This window comes from Hyperoodon ampullatus (assembly GCF_949752795.1).
Source record: "Hyperoodon ampullatus genome assembly, chromosome: X".
Classification (NCBI taxonomy): domain Eukaryota; kingdom Metazoa; phylum Chordata; class Mammalia; order Artiodactyla; family Ziphiidae; genus Hyperoodon; species Hyperoodon ampullatus.
The window spans coordinates 57,474,180-57,493,597 of record NC_136913.1 but is presented as its reverse complement, the minus strand read 5'-3'; the positions used below and the strand labels follow the sequence as shown (position 1 = coordinate 57,493,597).

The following is a 19,418-nucleotide window of genomic DNA, read 5'->3' as shown; positions in this document are numbered from 1 at the left end:
TCTAAGGCGCTGACTGCTCCCCAGTTTCCGTAGGGAAGCGTCGGGCTACTGCAGCTATTGTGCGTCGCGCTGTTGCCCTCCTCTTCCCGCTTGGGCGTCTTTGGAGGAAGGCTACGTTTCATTGCCGCCCCGGCTTAACCCTTCCGGAGCTTAACAGGACAGCAGGCCGGCTCCCTTGGACCAGGAAGAATTTTGGGAGACGGAGGACTCTGGTAACGAGACGCTAGGGTGCAAGTAAGATACAGCTGAAGGAACCCGAGTCCCCAGGCTCGGTACGAGGGCTTCACCGGGGCAGGGTGGAGGCGCTGGCTTTAAGAAGGGGGAGGGGACAGTGCAATTAGGGTTGCCCGCGGAGTTCGGCAAAGGAAATCTTCAGCAGGCTCCGCAGCTGGGAGCAAGGAGAGGCACCTCCCACCCCCGGCGCTCACCCCCGCCCACACCCTGGGCGGGCTAAAGTGTCACGTTTGCAATTGCTCAGGAAGGATCCGGCCAGTCTCCGGAGGAGAGCTGAGCTGCAGTTTCTGTCGCCTGTCAGGGGGACGATGACTAGGGGGCCAGCTGCTTGCTAGGCAGCACCCCGCCGGGATCCGACTGCGTTAGTTAGCTCTCCCAGTCACCTGAAGCAATCACCAGGCCCCTCGTTTCCGGTACAGACCAGCCAGCTGTCCCCAGGAATCTCATCTGAACAGGTACCTGTCCTCCAAAGGGAGGGAGGCTACAGCTTCCTGAGGGAGTCCTGCAGTCTGCGCACCTCATCTTCTCCCTGTACTGTGCCACTGATGCTCTTGGTCTTTGTGTCTTTCCTCTCTCCTTCCAATCCCCGCCATCAGAACCATGGGGCACCCCCCGCTGGAGTTCAGCGACTGCTACCTGGACAGCCCTGATTTCCGCGAGAGGCTCAAGTGTTATGAGCAGGAACTGGAGAGGACCAATAAATTCATCAAAGACGTGATCAAAGACGGCAACGCGCTTATCAGCGCAATGAGAAGTAAGTGGAAGGCTTCGATGAGCAGTTTCCTCGAGCCGGTGGCTCTGGCCTTTGAGCTCTTCCACACCACGGGGAAAGTGGGGATTTAGGGTGATTCCCAGCCCAGGTGTCTGAGGCGAATGGGTTTCCGGACACTTTGGAGTGGGGTCAGTAGAAGTGGAAGGTGGTGGCTGCAACTAGAATTGGGGCTTTTCCCTTTAGTGTCCTTGGCTTTATAAGACAGGATCTGTAGCTGTCCCAGGGACCGTCTTATTCTGCAACTATCCTTTCTTGTCAGACTGTTGTTCCGAAGGGACAGTCTGCTTGTACTGTCGGACATGTTTCTACCCATGTATGAGGCAAAGGGACATCCAAGCTGACTGAGGAACTGCCCTAGTACCTCCTAAAGAATTGGGAATTCAGGCCAGCAGCTTGAGTCAGGGTTTTGTTCCTTCCTGGCCTCTGGTTGCTATAGGTAAGTATGGGGGCAGTAAAAAAATTTCAGATGGCAAGTTATTTTCTAAGGAAAGCGCCTTTGCCCCAGTGATTTTTTCTTTAAGTTACTGAGTTATGGTTCTGGTCAAGGTCGGTGTAAGTTCAGAATTATTGAATGACCTCACATGCCACTGAATTCTCCTCAAGGGTGGAACAAAGACCTGCCTAGTCCCTGGCAGGAGGAACCCAGCCCCCTGGGAGCATAGTAGAGAGCTCAGGTTGGGAGTCATCTGGCTGAAGGAACCTCACCTAGCTTGGCTTTCCCAGTGGTCACGGTTAACAGCTGTGGGACCCTCCCCTGCTTCCCCACTGTGTATGGAGTTTTTATTTCTGCTAGTTGGCAGAAGGCTTGGAGTAGGAGAAAGAATAATAAACATCCCCAACAAGAGTGCAGGCAAACCAATCCATTGTGCCAAAGTATATACCCAGAAGAATGGAGGTTAGTGAATGGGTGGATATAATTCATTTTTTCTCTTCTTGGTTGAAAGATGATTATGAGAAATAAAGTCAAAGTCACTGGCAAATATATTCTGTATGCCTATAACTTTTTTCTGAGTGGATCTATCCCACAAATACTGTGTCTGGTGCAGCATGGGGACCTTAAGGCAAATGCAGCCAACCAAGAATAGGGAGAAAGGCTTGGGAGCCGCAGCGCAGGGGTATTTGTTGTGCAGCTCTCCTGATTTGCCCCTTGGAGTCTGTGCTTTCCCTGCATATGTTGTCTGCCCACTTTGGTCAGAATAGAAGTTTTCCAAGTTCCTGCTGGTTGTTTGGTTGAATTCGATCATATAATGGTTTGTCCTATTGCAGTCTGAACAAGAGTAAACTCTTGGCAGCACCTTAAAGATGGGGTATTTGAAATGCTGATCCTTAGAAACTTTAGGCCAGGCTTTGGGGTGTGTTGCCACTTAATAGAGTTCATTGAGAGGTTAAAGATATGCAGGTTGTGCCACAAAAGTAGTTAGAAAGGTGGGGGTTCCTGAAAGGAAAAGGGGGAATGTTTGGATTTTCTTTTTATTTACTTGTTTCAGTAAACTGCTTGGTGCAGTATTCATAGTCAAATGAAGCTCATCTAAGCCCCTGGAAGGGACTGGCTTTGTGAAGTGTAGGGTAAGCTGAAAGTGTTTGTGCTAAAAAATGAGCAGCTGAGGAGTATCAGAGAGATTAAGATTCTTAGGAGAAAATAAACAGTTCAATAAAATGTTTGAGGATGGGCAAAAGTTTTCTAAGCGAGGGGCAAGTTGCGGTTTTTATTCTTTCCTTTTCTGAGATTAAACGTGGTAAGAGTCAACAGTTATGCAGGCTTAAACCTTTGCATATGGGCAAAAGATCCAAGAGTTATTTTGGTTCAGGGGGCTTCTTGATATTTATGGTGGTTTTCCCTTTCTGAGTATACATAGAAAGCCAAAAATAGGACAGTTAGGAAATAAAACCCAGCAGCTAACCCACACTCCATTTCTTTCCTTTAAGTTGCATGATTCTAAAAATGTGATTAGCTAGAGGCAAAGGTGGGATGTTTCCCACTGTCTTGACCACAGTAATGTTTATACTCCCACTCTGTTTCCTCACACTGTGCTAGCTGGGCAACTTTTTGAGAGTAAGTGAGGTTGACGCAAAACAAAGGTATACTCTTGCTTTGTGTGGAGGAAAAAGGAAGACAGAACACTGGAAGTGGATTTAGAAGACCTGGGCTACAATCTTGGCTTCACTATTTTGGGATAAGAAGGCATAAATCATTTACTTCATATATAAAATGGGGGTAATTATACGCACCTCACAGAGTTGCTTTGAGGCTCAAAAGAGTTAATGGATTATGAAAGTATTTTGTAAATGGAAACAGCTAAATATTGTAAGTTGTTGATAATACATCTTCAGGTTAATAATATATCTGCTGGTGAATGTGTACTTTTTGGTAGATTTCTAAAGGAAAATACATAAGCAGAAGTAATTGGAAACATATTTTTTGCTGTCATCCTGTTGGAAAATGTCATTCCCGACATTGGTGTGTCTCAGCAATTAATTTTGTGTACATGTGTGTGGATTCATTTTGTCATTTGGAGTCTGGTATTAAAAGTAAAGAAGAATTATTGGCACCTTTTTATTTAACTTATTAAATTGACCATCAAATCAACTGGCTAGTGTTTCTAGGAACCAGTGAAACCTAGTGCATCATGCCACAAAAACCAGCTGCAGTTTTTGTTAAAGTTGTTAAGCTAGTTGGAACTTGATTTCGTGCTTGTGTCTGATTTTGTACAGAGCTCTAGATAAGGTTTTAGTCACAACTGTGTATGATGATTAATTTATAAATATAGGTCCTGTTTGGATATTTAGATTTTCTTAGATAGATCTGTGCTCAGAGGTAATTGATGTTATGAATGATATTCAATATGTCTTCCTTGGGAAAGTGATTCATTCCCTCCCCCCCTTAAATGTGATCTATTCATAATTGTTGGAGTACAAAATGGTGATTATAACTTAAGCCAGTGAAAAATAAAAACACTGGCACTCTGAAAGGCGAATATACTGCACACTTTTCTGTTTGTTCTTTGTTTTTATATAGGCAGCTTTGGTCCCTGGTGTTGTTTGAATATTTTCTACGCACTTAGGCTAGGTATTATTTAGAACAAGTGATATAGCCTCTGCTTATATCCCAATACAACATGATACACCTAATAAATGTTATCTAGTTCAGTGAACACATATCATTCATTCCATAAATACTTGTGCACATACTAAATTCAAGCCATTGTTCTCAGGGCTGTCACAGATGTGACAGAGTAAGTCACAGATGGGATCCTGCCCTCAAGGAGGTCCCAGACTAGTAGGGGAGGTAAGATATAAGTAGAGCTCACCATCATATAAGGGAGTAGGTATGGATCAGAGCCATAGAGTGAGACAGGTGGACACCGTGGTATGCGACATTAGAGGGAGAGGTCATTTCCCTATGGAAGGACAAGGAAAAGCAAAGGAGGAAGTAGCATTGTAACTGGACAGAATTAATAACACTTATCACTTGTTTAGTTGTTCCTATATGCCAGGAATTAAAATCTTGTAAGAGCCTTATGAGGCAAGGATTATTATTCCCACTTTATATATGAAAAAAACTGAAGTTCAGAGGCGTTAAGTAACTTTCTCAACTGATAAGGGCAAGAGTGAATTAGAGCCGAGACCTGACTCTAAAAGCCCTGCTTATTTTACTGCATTGCACTGTATTCAGGACAGGGCATTTCATGTAGTAGGAATGACATAGAGCATGTAAAAGGATAGCAAATAATTCAAGTCATCTGGGATATATGGTGCAGGAAGAGAAGTTTGGGAGATAAGGTTGGAATGGAAGGTTGAGATCTTGACTGTGCAGGACCTGTTAAGTACTTCAGACTTTTCTTTATAGGCAGGGAGTATTAAAAACATTTTTGATAGGAGAGAGACATGGTCTGAGCTGTGTTTTAGGAAGATTCATCTGAGAGTGATGTGTAAGATGTTCCAATTCTAAACAAATATTTGTGACTTTTTCGCAGTTTATTAGAAACTTTAAATTTTCTTTGATATAGCTCAGGGGTCAGCAGACCTCTTCTGTAAAGGGCAATATTTTAGGCTTTGAGGGCCATTCAGTCTCTGTGGCGATTACTTAACTGCCATTGTTGTGAGAAAGCAGCCACAGGTAATACGTACGTGAAATGAGAGTGGCTGTGTTCTAATAAAACTTTATTTATTGACATTGAAAAGTGAATTTCACATAATTTTCACGTCACAAAAATATTGTTCTTCCTTTGAATTTTTCAACTTTTTATAAATATAAAAACCATTCTCAGCTCATATGGGGCGGGGGCATACAGAAATGGCTGTGGGCTGGGTTTGATTCATTGGTTGTAGTTTGCAGACCTCTGATATGAGTAGTTAACCTAAATGGATTTTTTTATTGGTAAGGCAGTGAATATAGTTATTGCTAAAACATAATGCCGTATTTCACATTTTCCATCAACTAATTTTACTTTGGTGTGCTGCTACTTATGCCTGTTCTGGATTCAGTGTTTGCAGGCCCAAATGCAGTCAGTGGCCAAGGAGAAAACAGAAAAGCATGAAGCTATTGGAAGTGGGTTAATAGGACTGGAGTGATTGGGGTAAAATACAGCAGCCTCATCCCATGTAAAAAAAGCCTTTGCTTTCTTTAAAAATGTGATAGCTAAATGAAATATATTTACAGCCTGGATTCAATCAGGTTGCAACTCCTGAGCTAGATGATCTACTTCTAACAGTCTAGGAGTCTTGGATTCTAATGGGCTAGGAAAATGGAAGGTGATAGTCTCCAGACAGAGAGTTCTCTGGGGAAGCACACTAGACGCTGCAAATGAACAGAGGCAGAATGATGGTATAGTGGGAAAAAACCCTAGACATGATGGGTATGGTGATGGTTCTGCTACTAATGGGGTCTGTGACCTTGGTAAGTCATTTGCTGGGGCCCTTGGTGAGGGGCCCAAAGGTGAGGGTGGGTAGGGGATCTATAAGCCCACTTTCAGGTCTAACATTCCATGATTCTTTTTCATGCATATTGTAGTTTAACCATTTGGGAAAGGAATGAGTAACCTCATTATAGGATCTTAATTTATACCTACATAAATTTTTATATTATATTAGTATATTGACAGTATTAATTAATATAAAAATTTAAACAAAATTTTAAAATAGACTTTCAAAAACCAAGGATAACATACTTTATATGTATGTATGTTTATATGTATAAAACAGATGTCAGAAAAAAGGAATTTTATCATTAAGCCCACACATACACATGCACAACCACAAATACACAAGCTGTCTTGGACTAATGAAAACTTATGTCTTAAAAGAATGCAAAAATGTCACTTTCTTACATTCTATACTTTTAAAGACAAGAGTTTTAGATGTTTACATTAAGGTTACTTTTTAGGGTACCTTTTCATCTCTTGCTTTGGCAACCGGGGCACCTGTTTGGTAAGTAATTGCTTTCCTGAAAGGATGGGTCAATTCCATCTTTGAGGCAAATTTGATATTGAATATACTTAGTGGAGCCATCTCTAGCTTTGCACACAGGGAACCTGTGTACTAGTTCCAACTGCGCCACTTCCTAGCTGTATGACTCTGAGTAAGTCTTTAGTTTTGCAAACCTAAGTTTTCCCATTTCTAAAATTAGAAGTTTGGTCAGTGAGCTTTAGGGTTCCTCCTGGCTTTCTCATTCTGTTTTCTGGGCTGCCACTGTCTTGCACAAATAGTCAAGCAACCTAAATTGATTCCATCGTAAAGTTTGGAGTCAGTTCATCTTTACTCTGGGAGAGCAGGCAAAGGGAAAATCCAACTGATATGTCCAGTGTGAGTAGATGAGTTGAATCATGCTAGCCTATTTGATTATCTGCTTGGTGAATGCTTCTTGAGAGGTGCCAACCTAGTGCCCTTCAGTTCTGTCCTGAATAGCTCTATAGTGAGGGAGACCAAAGTTTTTAATCCCTTTGGACTGAATGTAGTGCTGTGGTGTGCAGGGAGGAGTTGGTGATGTAATATACATTCTCAGTCAGCAGATATCCTGTCATTATCCTGGTGATAGTTAATCAGTGACTTGGAGGACATGGAGTTGCAATCGGCTCTCTGTATCTGCAGGTTCTGCACCTCTGGATTTAACCAATGGGGGATCGAAAATTCCAGAAAGTTCCCAAAGCAAAACTTGATTTACCACATGCTAGCAACTGTTTACATAGCATTTACATTATATTAGGTATTATAAGTAATAGGAGGATGTGGGTAGGTTATATGCAAATACTACACCATTTTATATAAAGGACTTGAATATTTGTGGATTTTGGTATCCGCAGGGGTCTTGGAACTAATTCCCCACACATAATGAGGGAAGACTGTATTTTAGATATTCTGTAGAGTCGCTCAGATCAATGTAATGAGTATGTCATATGGTACTGCTGTTAGTAGATATGAAGCAGTGTCAAGTGGAATTTGGTGGAGGCAATATTACCATATTCATAGAAGGTCCTCAGAAGACCAGATTCCAGAGTAGCAGGACTGGAGTGCTGTGGGGACTAGGGTGGAAAATTGAACCAAGCCAGCCTTTCAGTGTGACCATTTACAAGAAGCTGGTAGGTTTTTTCTTTCTTTCTTTCTTTCTTTTTTTTTTTTTTATGGATGGTGAATGGTATAGGGGTAGGGTAGGGAAGATTATGGCTTGATCTTCTTATTAAGAAACGTTTTTCAGAGTTAAGAGTTATGAAGGAAAATTACTTTGCAGCTTCATTTTTTATAGCATCATTTTTTAAAAGCATAACCCAAAACTTCTGTTTAATCTGGCACCTGCTTCTCTAATCAGTAACTATAGAAATTTCCTAAAAGCCCACGATGATCTGGAAAGATACATGCTTTTCCAGGAGAGTATCTTGGAAATCTTGAGCTGATTTTTTTTCTAGTGAGGTGGAGGGCCCTCATGATACATTATTGGGCTTGTATCAAGTGCTAAAGCCTTACATGATATAAAAATAATTAATTTTAATTCAACAAGGATTTACGAAGCACCCACTATGTGTCAGACAACTGGGCAACTGGAGATATAATGGTGAATAAGGGTTATATGGGCTCTTCCCTCTTGGAGTGTACGTTAAACATCTGATTACCCACTTAAATAATTGAATTACAGTTGTGAGAAGAGCTATGAAGAAGTTCAGGATATGATATATATTCTATCACATGTTATAAAGTGGGTCTTTGTGGGGGAAAACTGAGCTAGACTGTGGGGATGCAACTGTCCATAGGAAAACAAAACAAAACAAAACTGAGAAGGAAGAGTTCCTAAGTCAAAGCTATCTGTTTTACTACTGTGGTAGTTAATGGCCCTGATAATGAGCAAGATTCTTTAAGTGAACGGAGAGTTTGTCAGAAATAGGGTGTAGTATATCTCCTGGGGTCTTTGGCTGTGCTGTGCAGCTTGCGGGATCTCAGTTCCCCAATCAGGGACTGAATCCAGGCCACAGCAGTGAAAGCCCAGAATCTAACCACTAGGCCACCAGGGAACTCCCCTCCTTCTTCTTTTATAAGTATATTAAAAATGTTTTTTGAGTAAGTAACACATGAACATGGTACAAAATTCAAAAGGTCCTCCTCCTGTGTCCCAGTTCCCCAGTTCTTCACACTAGAGGCAACAACTGGCAACTTTTTGCTTATCTTTTAAAAAGACTTTTCCTGGTGCTTTTTTCAGCTTCTGCTTCCACAGGAATGTGTTCATTGTGGGCAAATTCTCAGCCACACAGGGGAAATATTTCTTTAGGATAGTACTTGGAGCGAATGGTAAATTAAAGACCTCATAAAATCAGCTCCTCCATAAAAGCAAAAAGGACACTGGCAAAAATTGTCAAAATCAACTTTTTCAGAACTCTGTAAATTAACCAAAAGGCTTGCAACAATCTGAAGAATGTTTATTGATGGAAACATGTTGAACCTTTGTAACAGCAGGTTTTGTGGCATTTTAACTTACCCTGCCTCCCATTCCCTTCTCCAGAGCTTTGTGGTAACCTTGAAAACCCACAGCCCCATAACCATAGTAGCTGTGGAAACCAGTAGCCTTTAGCATCTAAGGGAGAAGAATGGGTTTGTAGCTCCTCAAACACTCAGACCTATAGTCTTGTCACTATCTAACCTGTCTCAAAGCTACCTAGAAAAGCCCCATTCACACAGCTTCTCATTACTTCATCTGATTTAGAGTTAGCCCAGTGGGAAAAGTTCTAGCCCCGAGGTGTTTAACATCACAGGTGGCTTAGACTAACTGGGACCAGTCAGGGCAAGCAAAAGCCTGGCCAAAAACATAAAAGGGGAATGAGATGTCTACTTGGGGCTTTGAAAAGCTCTGACATATTCCAGCAGATCTAGAAGGCCATGTGCACGCCCAGGGCTGTGCATGTGCCTAGAAAATACCTGAGAGGGCCCCAATTTCTCTCCGAAGGCTGAACTTGAGGCAGAGTTATAAACTGCTTAGCTGAGTGTTGAAGAAATGACCCAACATGCACACAGAACCCCTCAGAAAAAAGTGGAAGACTTAATGGTTCAAGACATTTAAGGAGATCTCTGAACGGTTACCAGCTGGCTACTAAACTAACCAAGCAGAGACTTTTGGGGCCACACACTACAAGGAATACAGACATTACAGAATTTGTCCAAGAAATATGATAAACAAACAAACAGCAACAGAACCAATGACAAAAACAACAATAACAATAGAATCTGGGAGAGTCTGATTTCCAGAAGTACAGTAGATATACTACATTACATTGTCTAAAATGTCCCATTTTCTACAAAAAATGATCAGATATGCAAAGAGACAGAAAAGTATGGTTCATACACAAGAAAAAAAGCTGTCAGTAGAAACTGTCCCTGATGGAGCCTAAATGTTGGAATTTAGACAAAAAATTAAATCAGCTAATATAAATATATTCAAAGAACTAAAGGAAACCATGTCTAAAGATTTAAAGGAAAGCCTGAGAACAATATTTCACCTAAAAGACAAGGAAAACCTGAGAACAATGTTTCACCAAAGAGACAATATAAAGAGATAAAAATTATAAAGAAGAGCCAGATAGAAATTCTAGAGTTGAAAAATAAAATAACTAAAATGAAAAATCCATTAGAGAGGTTCAACAGCAGATTTGAGCTAGCAGAAGAGTCATAGAACTTTAAGATAATCCAGTCTGGGATTATCCAATATAAGCAAAAGGAAGAAAAAAATGAAGAAAAATGAACAGAATCCCAGAAATTGTGTGAAACCATCAAGTGTATCAACATATGCGTAATGAGAGTCCCAGAAGGAGAAGAAAGATAGAAAAAAGCAGATAGAATATTTGAAGAAATAATGGCCAAAACTCCCCCAATTTGATGTGCAATACTAATCTCCAGATCCAAGAAGCTCAAAAAACTCCAAGTAGGATAAACTGAAGAAGATTCATACCTAGATACATTATAGTCAAACTGATGAAAACCAAAGACAAAGAGAGAATCTTGAAAGAAGGAAGAGAAAAACAACTCATCAGGTGAACAGAACCCTCAATAGGATTAAGAGCTGATTTCCCATAAGAAACCATGGAGACTGGGAGGCAGTGGACTGACATATTCAAAGTGCTGAAAGAAAAATAATGTCAATCAAGAATTCTTTATTCATCAAAACTATTCTTTTAAAACAAGGGAGGGACTTCCCTGGTGGTTCAGCGGTTAAGACTCCATGCTCCCAATGCAGGGGGACCGGGTTCAATCCCTGGTCAGGGAACTAGATCCTGCATGCCCACAGCTAAGAGCCTGCATGCTGCAACTAAAAGATCCTGCATGCTGCAACTAAAGATTCTGCATGCTGCAACTGAAGATCCCTCATGCTACAACTAAAAGTTCCTGCATACCACAACTGAAAAGATCCCACATGCTGCAACTAGAGATCCCACATGTCACAACTACAAAAGATCCCACATGCCACAATGAATATCCCGCATGCTGCAACTAAGACCTGGCACAGCCAAATAAGTAAATAAATAAATATTTTTAAAAAAGGGAGAATTAAGACATTCTCAGAATTAAAACAAAACAAAACTGAGAATTGGGGCTTCCCTGGTGGCGCAGTGGTTGAGAATCTGCCTACTAATGCACGGACACGGGTTCAAACCCTGGTCTGGGAGAATCCCACATGCTGCGGAGCAACTAGGCCCGTGAGCCACAACTACTGAGCCTGTGCTTCTGGAGACTGTGCTCCGCAACAAGAGAGGCCACAATAGTGAGAGGCCCACGCACCGTGATGAAGAGTGGCCCCTGCTTGCCACAACTAGAGAAAGCCCTCGCACAGAAACGAACACCCAACACAGCAAAAATAAATTAATTAATTAATAAACAAACAAACAAAAAACCCCAAAAAACCCCCTGAGAATTGGTCACTAGCAGAACTGCCTTACAGGAACTACTAATGAGAGTCCTTCAGGATGAAATGAAAGAACGATGTATGGTAATTTAAATCTGCACCAGTAAATGTAACTACATAGGTATATATGAAAGACACTGTAACTGTCTGTTTTTTAGTAACTCATTTCTTCTCTATTTGGTTTAAATGACAGCTGTGTTGTGTAATAGTTATAGAACTGTTGATCTTATGATATATAAAAATGCAATATGCATGCAATACAGTACAAAGGATGTGGAGGAAGCAATTATATTGTAACAATGTTTCTGTATGCTTTCTAAGTTAAGTTAAAATTAATCTGAACCATATTGTAATTTTAATCTTGAAGTCAGCCACTAAGAAAATAACTAAAAAATATATAGTGAAAGAAATAACATGAGAATCAAAATAGTACATTAGACAATATCTATTTAACACAAAAGGTAGTAATGGAAAAATAGAGGGAAATATGACAGCTAGAAAACAAAGTAAATGGCAGACATAAATCCTATCTTATCAGTAATAGTAAATGTAAATGGAATACACACTTCAGTAGAAAGGCAGAGATTGACAAAGTGTATAAATTGATCAAAAATGGATTAATTGATTGAAATATATGCTGTCTTTTAAGAGCCACATTTTGTGTTCAAACACACAAATAGGTTGAAAGTAAAAGGATGGAAAAATATACCAGGCAAATAGTAACCAAAGAGACTTAGGATGGCTATATAAACATCAGACAAAATATATTTTAAGATAAATTTTTTATGACATTCAAACAAAAACATTTTATAATGGTAAAACTGTCAATATATCAGCAAGATATCAAGTTATAAACATATGCACCTAACAACAGTGCCCCAAAATACATGAAGCAAAAGTGGACAGAATTGAAGGGAGATATAACAGATTGAAGGTAATATAACAGTAATAGTTGGAGACTTCAATACTGTACTTTCAATAATGGGTAGAACTACTAGACAGAGCTCAGTAAGTAAATAGAGGAATTGAACAACACTATAAACCAAGTAGATCTTCTACAGACATCTGTAGAACACTCTACACAACAGCAGAATACACATTCTTAAGTGCACATGGAACATTTTCCAAGACAGACCCTCTGATAGGCCACACAACTTGCCTGAATATATTTATTTATGCAAATTATATTCTGTAGCCACAGTGGGATGAAATTACAAATCAATAGCAGAAGGATATTTAGGCAGTTCATAAATATGTGGAAATTAAATATCACACTCCTAAGTAACCAGTGGGTCAAAGAAGAAATCACAAGGGAAATTAGAAAATACTTTGAAATGAATAAAAATGAAAACACAATGTGCCAAAACTGATGGGATGCAGCAAAAGCAGTGCTTAGGGGAAAATTTATAGCTTTAAACACCTACGTTAGAAAAGAAGATCATAATTCAATACGCTGACTATCCACATTAAGAAACTAGAAAAAGAACAAACGAATCCCAAAGCAAATAGAAGGAAAGAAATGATAAAGTTAGAGTAGAACTAAATGAAATAAAGAATAGGAAAATCTATTTTCTCTATTTAAAATAGAGAAAATTAAAAAAAAATCAAGATTTGGTTTTTAAAAATAACAACATTGAAAAACCATTAGCTAGACTGACAAAGACAAGAGAGAAAAGACTCAAAATATTAAATGTATGAATGAAGGAGGAGACACTACTACCAAACTTACAAAAATGAAAAATGAATAAATGGGAATACTGTGAAAACTGTATGCTGATAAATTATATAATTTAGATGAAATGGACAAATATCTAGGAAGACACAAACTACCAAAATTGACTCCACAATAAATGGAAAGTCTGTGTAGACCTATAACAAATAAAGGCATTGAATTAGTAATCAAAATACTACCTACAAAGAAAAGCCCAGGCCTAGATGGCTTCACTGGTGAATTCTTCCAACCTTTAAAGAAAAATTAATACCCATCCTTCTCAAACTTCCAAAAGTTAGAAGAGAACACTTCTTAACACATTTTCGGAGGCCAGTAGTATCCTGATACCAAAACCAAAGATATCACAAGTAAACTCTTGACTAAATTCCCTTAAGAATGTAGATGTAAAAATCCTCAACAAAATACTAGCAAAACCAAATCCAGCAACATATAAAAAGAGTTATACACCATAACCAAGTGGAATTTATTCCAGGAATGCAAAGTTAGTTTAACATCTAAAAATCTGTCAGTGTAATAGTATAATATACCAAATAACTAGAATAAGGGAAAAAATTATTATATCAATAGATGCAGATATTTTAAAAAGTCCACTACTTTATTGTGCTAAAAACACTAAAGGAACTAGGTATGTCAGGTTAGTGATTGTCTAAGGCTGGGGGAGAGGATCAGGGCATGTTGTGACTACTAATGGGCAAAGGATTTCTTTTTGGGGTTGTAAAATTTTTCTAAAATTAGATTGTGATGTTAGTTGCACAACTCTGTGAGTATACTAAAAACAACTTAATTGTACACTTTAATAAGTGAATTTTATGGTATGATTGTGCTTGGAGAAACAGAGGTGCTTGGTTTATGTACTGATACCTTCCTTTGGCTCTTCCTTATAGAACAACAGAACTGGGAAGTTGTTTAGAAAGCTTCACATCCACTCTGTTGGGTTTATATCCAGGGAAAGGAAGCCAAGAGAGAGAACTGACTCTTCCAGGGATCTAGAGCTAGAGCCTGAATTGGGACCAGAATCAGATTTTCTGTTTTCCCATTCCAAAGCTCTTTCTGCACTGTACTCTAAAGCAGGTACCTTGCATTAAAACCGTGTGGATGTTTTTTACTGGGGCTGGGGGTTCTTTTGTTTGAAGTGACCCAGTTGGCAGTGAAGAACTGTGCTAGTAGAAAGTTTCCTTTCATTCTCTTTCCTCCATTATCATGGCTGGGATCAGGTGGTTTCCATGTTGAGCAATCTAGCCCCATTTTAATTAGGGCCTGGTTATATTTTATTTTTGTCACAGAAGAATGACAGTATATTACATCTTGGTGGTGTGCCACCTGTCCTCTTTGTTTCCTGCTCCAAGAACCTACACCAGCTGGTTGGGCAGTTCCAGAGGCCTCCCCTCTTCTCTGCTCACCTGTTGACTTCTTACGGCAAATGCAGCTGCTTTTCACATAGCGGATAGTGTATATTGGGAAATATGTGGCGTTACTAAAGGGTGACAAAGTCCTCCCCCCATATTATTTTTATCCCTAGGCACCATGAAATTTCTCACTAGTGGCAAGCAGTAGGCCCAGCACTATAGTACCATATTAGGGACTTCAAGGCAGTTATTTGCAAGAGGTTTTCATTAAGGACTTCCCAGAAGCAGGAGGGCCACATTTCAGCTTCCAACTCTCCAGCGCCAGGCTCTTGTGGAAAAGCCTTTCCCTGTGATTGGAAAAGTATGTATTATGCATGTGGCAGTTGACAGATGGAGACTAATCCTGAATTCATCCATCCTGAATTCATTAGGTGGGGGGAGGAGGGTGGGTAACAAGCCAGCGAGGTGTTTTATAGCTGCCCCTTACAACTTTTGCTTAAAGCAGGAAAAAAAAAAACTGGAAAGAGAGTTCTGAAGAGACTGTCTCTGTCACCATTATCACCATGCTGAATTTCTCTTGTTCTTAACATGGGGAATATTGATATCTTTCCATATTTGGTTTATCTGGACTGATTTGTCTTCTAGAATCCAAGCCCAGTGTTTCAGGGTTTTTGGAAGGGGTACCAGTGTGCTAATTGGGTAACAGCTCAGCCAGGGAGTATATGGCTGCACCAGCAGAATGAAAGGGGAGGGAAAGCTGGGGTTTCTTGGCATTTTGTTTGTGTTTCCTTTGTGAAAAGCAGATGCAGTTTAACTGTTCCCTTTTCTTTTTGATTAATGGGCAGTATCTTGCTGGGAATGGACTCATAGAGTTCTAAGGGACTTAAGAGAACATTTTGTTTAACTCTTCCATATTTCAGATGAGGAAACAAACCTAAGAGGGGGTGTTCCTTGTCCAAGGTCACTGAGACAGTTAATCACAGAGTCAGTACGGGAACCCAGTAATCAGTCCCACTCTTGGGCTCTGTGCAATGTCACCGTGCCTTACGAAAACAGTCTCTACCCTTCACCAATCTCTTTTTGCTGACCCAGTGATTTTTTTCAGAATCACTTACAGCTTGTGAAAGAAAAGAATTGTTTTCTCTTCACTGCCTCTGGCCAAGAATGCACCTCCAGTGTTGGTCTGAAGGCAGCCAAGCGTTTCACAGACCTGCAGGAATGGAGTAGGGGAAGGTCAGGAAATCTAAGTCACTGCTGTACTTTTTCTGGTTGGCCTAGTAGGAACTTGATGAAATAGAACATCAAGAGACAGACCTTCTATAATAGAACACTTACCCCTAGATATGTGGAATTTAGAGAATGAAATTATGAATGAGGAAGAAACAACTCTAATACAAATTGAGTTGAGATTTAGGTTTGGTAATGTTTGTGCTGGGCAACAGCGAGGGTGGGATTTGTGAACGTGATCTCACTCAGGTTGACCAATTACCTGGATGTGGGCATAGATATAGATATGGGCATAAGCTAATATTTACAGAGCACTTTATAATATACAAGGCACTTTCACATACATTATATAACTTAATCTGGGAAGAAAACTGTTATCTCTATTTTATAGATGAGGAAACTAAGGCTTACAGAGTTTAAGAACTTTCATGCTACTAGTCAATAGTAGAGCTAGGACTTAGATTTTCTGAATATTTCCACTGTTCCCCTTTGATTTTATTTCCTTTAATGATGAAAGAGAATATAAGTGCTGTTCAGAGGAACAGGTAGTTCAGAAAGTAGAGTTAATGAAGAAGAGATATGGGGCCTTCTGTAGAGAAATGGGAACAGCCATTAGTATGCATCTCCACAGGAAGTGGACATTAGGAAAGGTGTGAAAGCTGGAGAACAGCAGTAGAGGAGTGGGTAGCTAACAGGACCGATACACCAGAGCTTGTGGTAGAGTTTCTGGCGTCATCAATCTTGGGCTATTCTGTGAGCTCCTGTGGAGAAGACTCTCTAGACCAAGGTAGAAGCCTTAAAAGCAGAATTTTCTGAAGCCAACGGAGGTGGTTAAAAGGAATTAGGGAAGCTTCATATTGTGATGAGGGAGAGGGTGACCCTAGGCCTTTTTAACTACATCTTTAGGATGGAAAATAAACCTAAAAATTGTAAATTAGTTAACAAGGAAGAAAAATAGGGGCATATTTTAATAGGCTGCTTGGTTTTTGATTCTGAAAGTTTCATAGGTGGTACAGACATTATTTAGCCCAAGTTATCCGTGAATGTTGAATTTTGGGGCTAATACACATCTTGTTTAAAACCAGTTTCATTCTTAGATGGAGTTATGTGTGTGAACTGATGCCATACATAATACTGCTTCATAAAAATAATGAAAGTATAACATCTTTCTTAGTATTTTTCAGTTCACCAAACAGTTTGACCTACGATCTCAATTTGTTCTTTAACAACAACCCTATGAGCCAATCAGGCAGGGTACTATTAGTGTTCCTCTTATGTAGGTGAAGTAACAAAGGGCAGATAATGGTTTCACAGTTTTACAGGTGAGGAAATTGAAAATCAGAAGTTAAGTGATTTGCTCAGAGTTACTCAGCAGTGTGTGGCAAATAGGGGTCAAAACCCAGATCTTCTGGCTCCTAAGGGCAGCAAATTTTCTACTGTATTCTGATGTATGCTCTGTTGAAGGGGGTCAGTGCTTATGCCTTGCAGGGTGAGTATGGGAAGTCTGGGCCTCTGGGCTTTCCTGTATGGTCCCTTCCTGTGGTAGTTACCTGATTCTTCCCAATGTCTGTCTCAGCTCTGACCTGGCTTTGCACTTAGCCCTCTTCTGCTCCTTGTGCCTTTCCTCCTAACACCATCTCCTATGCAGCTCACTCTCTGTAAAACCCTCAGTGTTGCCTGTTGCCATCTCCTTCTCCCTCCCTCTCAGAGACCTTGCCTTAATGTGCCTTGTTTTTTTGCGTGGTCACCTGTCCTTGCTCTGATGACTCACCTGCCATTCTCCAAATTGTGATTTAAATTCTTTTGGACTCCCTCATGCCGTGTGTTAGGCAGCCCCCATTCAAAAGAGCTCATAAATATTGGTGTGCCATGGCGATATTTAGGACCAATCCGTTTGCCTTTCTCTTACCCCTGTGCCTTTAATCAGCTTCTGCTCCCCTGCCAGTATGGAGATAATTGTCATGTTTCTTAGGCAGAGCCCATTATATAGATTTCCTTTACAGCAGGCAATTTTGCCCTAGTCCCTATCTGGCATTATTACCAAAGCTATTGCTGTTGTTTTGTCCGGTCTAACAAGTCCAGCAGGATCTGGCTGATTGAAGCCTTGAACCAACCACTGGGTAAGGAGGCACTTGCTTGGCAAGTCTCTCCAGAGAGAATTCTTTTCTTTTGGTAGTGGTCTCACCCTCAAGGAGTTAGTAGCCCCCTTCAGCACTGACTTTCCCAAAGTGTGGCCCTCCAGGAGCTTCTAGGTGTTCTGAAGGCTGCTGGCCAATTGTGGCTTTGATGTTTTTTATGGGATGCTGCCTGAGTTTCTGCACCAGGCAGGGATTAATAGCATGATGTTTAATAAAAACCATGTGTCATCCCACTGGCACACCAGAGAAGGTATCTCTGATCTCTCCACTGGATGAGTGAAGATTTTTATTTTCTAATGGTGACAAGTACAAGTAAGTAGAATGGATATTCACAGGTCTTGTTTACTTTGAAGTGTTTTGTAGCCTCTAATTTTGAGAATAACTGATTGAAGGAAACTTTCTAGCCTTGCACCTTTGCTCTTTGCTCCTTCTCAGGGGTCCTGGGCAGAAGGGCGAGGGCAAAAGGAATAGTAACTTGATTTCTCAAAGGGGTGTCCTTGCTTTATATGAACTAAAGCAGGGGTCAGCATACTAGGGCTCATGGGCCAAATCCTGCCCACCACCTGTTTCTGTAAGTAATGTCTGTTTTTGTAAATAACATTTTATTGGAACCTACCCACACCTACTTGTTTATATATTGTCTACAGCTGCTTTTGCCCTAAAATGGAGGAGTTGAGGGCGAGTATAGCCCTTAAATACTAAACTAGGCTGTTCATTAATTGGCTATTGTTGAGTACAGCAGGACATTGAGTTCCCTGAGTGTTCCTTGGACCTTCTTGTTGTCCAGCTTCAGCTGAGTGTGTGTAGAGAGGTATGCAAGGAAGTGGTTTTGGAAATAGCCTACTTCCTCATACATAATGAAGATTTTAGAATCCATATGGTGCTACTAGGTGTTTTCCTGTTTGAATGGGCAAAGTCTCCATTACCAGTGTTGCATCCCTAGTACGTACCCCAGGGCCTGACACAATCTCAGCTCTGGTATCAAGAAGCTATCATCCAGGGGTTGTGCTTTCCCCAGTGTCCAGTCAGAAACACACTGCTTTTCCAGTGTAGAAACAGTTTGCCCTTTTTGATTATCTTTTTATATTTGGTCATGAACCCCTGTTTCTTTCCCTATAATTATAGACAGTCATTGGGATTTTTTACAAAGCCCCTGAATAGTTTATAAGCATTTGTTGATTTTGAATTTTGAACTGGTATATTAAGCCCTAAGGTATATGGTACAACTAAGTAATACATGAGTAATGTATGGCTCTGTTGGAAGGGAAACCCATGATTTCTGATGTATTATTTATCATAAGAGATAAATAAGATAACAGGAATCTCTTTCTCTCTGCCAGATTTGGGAACTTCTGGTTCATTAAAGGGGCCAGACCAGCATTTCCCTTTATAGTTAACAATGATGTAATATACCAAGTGGTGAAGGCCACAGGACAGGAACCACAAAAGTCACAACAGGCCATGTTGTCTAGTCAGGCTTTCTCCAACTGGTCAGATATTTCACTGAGGTCTAAAGAAATGAAATGTTATGAACAGGAGTACCTCTCAGCTTTCCTGGTTCTTATTTATTCCTTGTGATTGATTGGTATGATTC

General features: G+C 40.3%; 1 protein-coding gene across 2 annotated transcripts in view; it reads left to right on the top strand.

Annotated features, from left to right (window-relative positions):
• Window positions 1-834: 834 nt before the first annotated feature.
• The window catches only part of OPHN1 (oligophrenin 1), a gene marked incomplete at both ends in the record, with an annotated part of 648,741 nt that continues 630,157 nt past the window's right edge, over window positions 835-19,418 (top strand). For both annotated transcript variants that reach the window (XM_079727359.1, XM_079727358.1), the window contains one exon: window positions 835-988. In XM_079727359.1, coding sequence (XP_079583485.1) covers window positions 835-988 — 154 coding nt within the window. The remainder of the gene's footprint in view (window positions 989-19,418) is intronic.